This window comes from Botryllus schlosseri, unplaced genomic scaffold (genome assembly GCF_051294905.1).
Source record: "Botryllus schlosseri isolate E-star unplaced genomic scaffold, Bs_hap1 Bs181a, whole genome shotgun sequence".
Taxonomy (NCBI): domain Eukaryota; kingdom Metazoa; phylum Chordata; class Ascidiacea; order Stolidobranchia; family Styelidae; genus Botryllus; species Botryllus schlosseri.
Genome location: NW_027648790.1, coordinates 11,666 through 18,523, shown reverse-complemented (window position 1 = coordinate 18,523; position 6,858 = coordinate 11,666). Strand labels below are relative to the sequence as shown.

Below are 6,858 nucleotides of genomic sequence, written 5' to 3'. Positions count from 1 at the left end.
TATGGGATTTGACTTTCTTTGCAGTTTTGCTGAGCAATCAGACTATAGGATCTTTGGGACGGTGTGGCATTACCATAGGATGCGAGTTCGTAACATGAGATGTGGACATCATTTGCATCGCTGTGGGATAGGGTGGACACGCGGGCATGTCAGTACTGAATTGGTTCGCGCCTATATTTTTCTTCAGCATAGGAATTGGGGATTTTGCAGTAGTTGTGTTTTCACTGGTGGACTTATTCTTCTGACGTAGTAGTAATGGCAAATCGTACAATCTTAATCGATTCATCAATTCAATCGCATAACCGACAGATACCTGATGCCAAAATACTACGAACGCAAAGCTTCTTGATGTGCCTGTTTTGTGATCTTTCTGGCGCCGCTGTTGTTATTATAGATGGTCGCAACATTCTACTGTTCAAGAGTAATCTTCGTGATTAGACGGTGTCTACTTCTTGACTGCCCATCTCTTTCACGTGGGGACTCTAACGTATCTACTATTTTGTCCGTAAACTAAAGGCGAATCAATTCCACGATTCTCCTTAGTCCAAAGTAGAGAAAAAGATGTCCGATCACAGAACTGAAATGTAATATCAAATATTAAAATGCAACGGTGACACCGCGAAAATGACCTATTTCGGTGCCTTCTTTTGCTATTAGTATCGCCCACCATAGATCTATGATTCCAACTAATTCTACTTCAAGCGCGTCTGGTTCTATTCCGCGGTTAACACCACTGACGCGGAGAGTCTGCTGGCATTGGATGTGCAATATATTCATATATAGTAGCCTTTATCTGTAGTTGTCGCGACACTTTGAATGACACTGATAACTGCAAAGCCCGTGTAGACAACGAATCTGAGCACAATCGGTGTAATGAATTACATTTACCTATACTCGAATGATAATCTGGTAGCGGCGATAGTAAACATTGTTGATTCAATGATTACCAAACATGTCTGAGATGGTAATAGGTCGGTAGGGTGAAAAAGTGATAGAAGCGCATCCTTTGGAGATCCGATAACGACCGGAACGATAAATGCCCTGACGGGAAAAATCGCGAAACGGTTATCTATTTCCGTGTTCCAGAAGAAGCTGCGATAAGACTTTTCCTTTGTCCATACCGGACGCGTATCGCTTGCTGCTATGATGTAATACAGGGGCGGGCAACTTCTTCGGTCGGCGGGCCGGATATAGGAAAATTAAGTACTTGGCGAGCCGGATTGCTGAATCGATAAATTATTCGCCCATTTATCCACACACGGAATAAATCATATTTAATGAATGTATTTTAACGACAGCAATATCACTTCAAAGCCATTTCTCGCCGATGATGACGAAGACAATGTAGATTTGATAACAGTATTGTCACACAGGCGCCGCCATGTCTGCTTCTCACTGATCAATTAACACACGGTGCAATCATAGTGTCCTGTAGTGACTGGCTTGCAGAGCGCAAAATTTGATAAAATGGGTGTCATCGAAAGCTACCGCGGTTTTGATTGCGAAAATATAAATTCTTTTCTGTTCGTGGCCCTGGAACCCCCCAAAATCAGCCTCGAATGTTGCATGGTAACGGAGTTTGGTACTGTGACGCAACCAGGCCGTCAGGAAGCAAGTGAGAGCAGCGCAAACCGCAAGCGTATTGGCCATTGTTACGTAACCGATTGAGCAATCCCACTCTCACTCTCGTGTGCACTTGTTCCTGAGCTGCTCAGACGGTATGGTGCGTCATAATACCAAACTCCGTTACAATGCAACATTCGAGGCTGATTTTTTTGGGGGTGCCAGGGCCACGAGCAGAATAAAATTTTTATTTTCGCGCAATCAGTACCGTGGTAGCTTTCGATTGACATCAGTTTTATCAAATTTAATGCTCGGCAAGCCGGTCAAAAATTACAGTCAAATTGACTTTAGCCAAATGGAACTTCACTGAGCCGCGAGATTTGCTTATGTCCACACCATATAGGACACTATGGTGCTATCCTTAATTAAGATTTCAAGGTGTTCGACAAGGCCGATACCCAAAATTTACCAAAATATCAATTCTTTAGGGTGGAGTACATGGCAAATGCTGATAATGCAAGTTTTCTCGCTTCAACGAACTTACACGTAAGCTCTACTCTCGTACGCAACGCACACACGTAAATAATAACATACAGTCACTAAAATTTGACGTTTAAGCAAGTAGTGAGGAATCTCGTCAGACTGGGGCCGCTGGCCATTATCATGTAAGACGGGAAACTGTCCGCGGGCCGGAAAATATCCCGTCGCGGGCCGTTTGTTGCCAGCCCCTGGGTTATGCTGAGCGTACCGCAATATCCTAAGTGATGCAAGACTGCGTGGGCATTGGTTCTCATATCAAGAAGCGCATGATGAAAAATTGTGATGTAGACAACATAGTCAGAATGAAGCAACAGGCTGTGTCACCAGCAGTGTACCCACAACTTCAGTGTTGCCAGCCAATAACTGCTGCTATTGAACGTTCTCCATCCGGTGTATGATACTTAGAAATGACAGACACTTAGCAGACACATCTAACATAGCCAGGTCTCAAATTATATCCTTACCGGAAAATTGTGATGCGTTTGCACTTTGCAGCCATGATACGAAAATTTAATATAAAAACTTTACCATAAGGACAGAGACAGAACAGAATAGTTTGCTAACCAGTCAGTCGTTGCTATGCACAACTAAAGGCAAAAGGCCTATTGCAGATCCGTAGGCACATGGTAGCAAGATGAATGCAGAAGTGTAATGAGTCTGCATTTCCTCTTCGCTCCTAAAACTTACCGGAAAACACTAGCGTATTACATCTTATTAATCCGTAATTCTCTTTGATTTAATGTCCGCCAGAAAGTTTCACGGTACACGACACTTGTACACGAAGGCCCACGCTCAGAACTATAGGATAAATCGATCATCCTCTGCCTGCGTGAAGCACGTAGTAAACTTCCGCGTGTATTTTCAAGATTTTACCTTTCCGAGTCATGGAATATTTAGTTGATTAAAATGTTATCCACTCGGAACTTCTGTTGGCATTCACATTACATAGGAAACTATGATAATGGTAAGAAAATATCTGTATCGCATATATATGACTATAGTCGTTGTTCAGTCGCCAAGTATTCGGAAAAGAACTGACACGAGGTGAGTAAAGGGAGTCTGTTTGTAAGTGTAAGGGACATTTGTCTCGTTTACGCTATGTGACATGTGATACTTGTTTCAGCAATACTAGACGCGTATAATAACTGGCGTGATGATTCAAATGCTGGCGGCTAAATAGCCATCGCAACGCGGTAACTCTTTTGTAGAATTATTTTCCAAACCAAGTCAATCCAGCATAAATCATAATCTACATGAGCCTCCCGACTTGCTGTTACTGTCATAGAACACAATATCGCAGCCTTGATGGCCAGTTAAAGCGTAAAAAATTGATTGCGTGGAAGGTTCTAACAAGCAGATTTTGAAATTGCGCCTCTGGTCCAACAATACAGGTGGCGGGCCGTAACTGACTTGCGGGCATATAGGCGTAACCAGGATCATTATTTCGGTGTGCAAACTTTTTATAACGATGACGAGACGTCACGCAGATACCTTTTGGACGTAATGAACGCGGATGATTCCTCAGTATCAAAACATAAATTCAGCGAGTGCATTGGCACCTTTCACACCCCAGCTTTGGCTAAGTCTCTGCTTGCATGACCAAGGTCGCCTACCCCTGGTGCAAGAAGTAACCACCCGTTATAAGTATGGACAGTTCGCTATTCTGGAACATATCAGAGACATTATCAGTCACTGTTGTCCTAATTTCAGATGAGACTGATCGTTACAATTACGCTGATCGTCATCTTCGCAATTGCAATAGACACTGGTAGAGCATTATGGGGTGGACGAAGGCGGCGTCGGCGGCGTCGGTGTACTGCGCCTTGGTTAACGAAAACCCTAGCGAATGTCGGCTCCCTCTACAAAAAGCACAAGTATGAGATTTATTGTCAAGGTTTAGTCCACAGGGTCAGCAGCTCGAGAAAATAATTCAACATTGCTGAATGCTAGAGGAGGTCTTATCGCATGCTCATCGCTATGAAAACGTGCTGTTATATCTCGTAGATTAGTCCAAAAACAGTTCGGAAAATGATGCTCACTATGTTTGTAAACCGTAAAATATTTTTCAGGCGCACCCTGAAGCCAGTGGAAAAGGCGTTGCTATCAAGTTGGGGATTCGGCAAAGATGTAGAGAGTCAACTGTCAATGCTGAAAAACAATGTAAGTGTTAGAAATCTGTCGGTTGTGAACAAGCATAGGTGGAACGAGCGTATAAAAGGGCACTCAGCAGTGTAAACAGTTTTTGGTTCTGTCCAAAATTAGCATAAGACGGCATTCACCGATCAATCTTTTTCCTATAGTCCGATGCGTATAGGCGATACGATTGAAATCTGAACTCGTGTGAGATTTCCGCCAAAAAATTATTGTTCTGATGGGAAGTGATAGCTAGCGTACACGACAATTGATATCACAGATATATGAATATATCTATTCGATTGATTCCGATCATTGAATTAGAATTTGAGAAGGTGATTCAAGACAAGAAAGCAGCACATTTCCATTCAAGTCTTTCTATATCACATTATGCCATGCAACAAATTTCCAATGCTGAAATAATCATCATATAGGTTTCACTCGAGAGTAAGTGGCAATTGATCAGCAGGGTTTTACGGTTTACCCGAGTCGCAAGGTTCCGAGTCACAAGTCAAATCTGCTTTTATAGTTATGACTCGAGTCAAGTTGTGTCATTTTCAATTCACCACCGAGTCGAGTCCGAGTCCAAAGGTTCAAGTCCGAGTCGCAGTATTTGACTCGAACCAGAGTTCAAGTCGGTGAATACACTGTTCATTTTCGAGTTCAAGCCTGTTCAACTAACATTTACAACTTTGTTTGGGAGATATTGAATGCATCGCATTCATAATCTAGTAATCTTCCTCACTTTACACAGTTTCCGCCACATACAAACATCAGTATGATGGGCATTTAGTCGAGTCATCTCGCATGACTCAAAGTCATTTGACTCGAGACTCAGACGGCCAAGACGGGCATTTCGTTGTAACTTCTATGAATGGTACGCTATCACATTAATGGTATTTCGTGTCACAGGGACAACATTTGTTCCAATTTCTGGTTTTGGCTCTCCGCATTTACTGCCGATTGATAGGAGTCTGACAAATGATGAGGCTACCGCCACAACTGCGTTCCACTAAGCATCGGCTGTTTTGATGTATGCATTTTATGTTCAGGACCAGGAATCGTACGATAACTTCATTCAACTTGTCAGGGCCGATTTAGAAAACGAATTTCCCAATGAAGATGTAGATGGAATCATGAAGAAGCTCGATCAAGTTACGGACATGGAACCGGGTACACAAATAATTTCTATTTTTTGTAATTTTTTGATTTGTGATTGTCAACGTGTTGGGCGTGGCACAAAGAAGACAGTGAATGCGTCGCAAGAGCTATACCAGCCCGATACCATCGAGATGCTTTGACGATGGAGATGTCATAAAACGCTTATGTAAAGGGTATTTAGTCTGCACCAACATGGAAACAGCTGTGAAGCAATTATTCTAATCAAATCTAATTTAGAAAAGATAAATAAATGTTTAGTTGTCCGAGTCGGGTTGCTGCAGCGAAATAGCGTACAGTCATCTTTATATCATGCTGGTTGAATGTTATTAAAATCCAAGTCTGGTTTTAGACCGACAAACACCCCTTATTAGCATCGAGTATTGTTTGGCTGCTCGGAGAAGTCCAAAATCCCAGAAACAATTGGGTATCGCACCATCCAAATATCCTTAACATTTCATTACGAACTGTTTACTATGCCACTGCGTGGAAGTAAAGGCTCACGATCTATTCTAGTCCATCCCTGGTCAAGTACCTTGCGCCAGCGGTGACGGGGGTCCATTTCGTGGTATGACCTTTGCATTGCAATATGAGATATTGCAGTTCGATGCAGTGATCGGTTTTTCGGAATCCTGAAATAAACTAATACCATTAAATCCATATCAGGCAATGAATATATTTCTATTTAATGTCGCATGGTTATTGAACATCATATCTTTGACATCCCGACTCACCGCATTTCAAATATATATCTAACTTCAAAAATATTGCAATGTACACCTGATTTCAAAGAGCCATTTACATTTCAGATGACCTTTTTCTCCATGATAGTGACTACGACCAAGACAATCACGACGTAGCGCAGTCAGAGCGTCACAAGGATATGGAAGACAAAATGGATGCGCTCAATTTGCATTAAATTTCGTCATTTGTCGGCTACTTTATGCGATGAATCGTTCCTGCAATTACATTACTCAGATCGCAGATATGGCTGATATTCATGTACTTCAGGCCAGACAGCGGATTTACTTTATCCGTCATTTTAGGGCGGAGATAATAAAGTTAGCTGATCCGGGAGAATGCTAATCGTCTGATTAAAAACTGCTAATCATGGCGCATTTTAGGCGGAGATGATAAGTCAGCTGATCAGGAAGAATGCTAATCAGATGATTAAATACTGCTAATCGCGACGCAAAAGTTGGAAAAGGTTACGCGCGATGCTTAGTCTCTGAGGTATCCCGAGTTTTCAATCAAGTGGCATTATCTGTTGCATCATAATGCGAAAACGCGTTATAGGCTGTCAGTTGTCAATTGATAGAATGAAACAGCAGCCTGCTGATAACGCTACTGCAACTGCAATACGTAGAATTATCATCATCGCGAAATGAAAGTCGTATCCTATTCATACGGTAGCCTACAGCTAAGAAACGGATTATAGAATATTGATATCGCTCTGCAATGGCA

At 42.2% G+C, this 6,858-nt stretch overlaps 1 protein-coding gene across 1 annotated transcript; it reads left to right on the top strand.

Annotated features, from left to right (window-relative positions):
* The first annotated feature begins 3,083 nt into the window (after window positions 1-3,083).
* LOC145432798 (uncharacterized) lies at window positions 3,084-6,378 on the top strand. The gene is made up of 5 exons (XM_080309608.1): window positions 3,084-3,147; window positions 3,814-3,977; window positions 4,173-4,263; window positions 5,289-5,409; window positions 6,204-6,378. The coding sequence occupies exons 2-5, from the start codon at window positions 3,814-3,816 to the stop codon at window positions 6,311-6,313; spliced, it is 486 nt and encodes a 161-aa protein (XP_080165734.1). The 5' UTR covers window positions 3,084-3,147; the 3' UTR covers window positions 6,314-6,378.
* The last annotated feature ends 480 nt before the right edge of the window (window positions 6,379-6,858 follow it).

Excerpts from the sequence above, each read along its gene's own strand:
- LOC145432798 (XM_080309608.1), top strand. The coding sequence starts at position 3,814 with ATGAGACTGATCGTTACAATTACGCTGATCGTCATCTTCGCAATTGCA. Across the intron at positions 4,264-5,288 it reads TGTCAATGCTGAAAAACAAT|GACCAGGAATCGTACGATAA; the intron begins GTAAGTGTTAGA and ends TTTTATGTTCAG. Across the intron at positions 5,410-6,203 it reads AGTTACGGACATGGAACCGG|ATGACCTTTTTCTCCATGAT; the intron begins GTACACAAATAA and ends TTTACATTTCAG.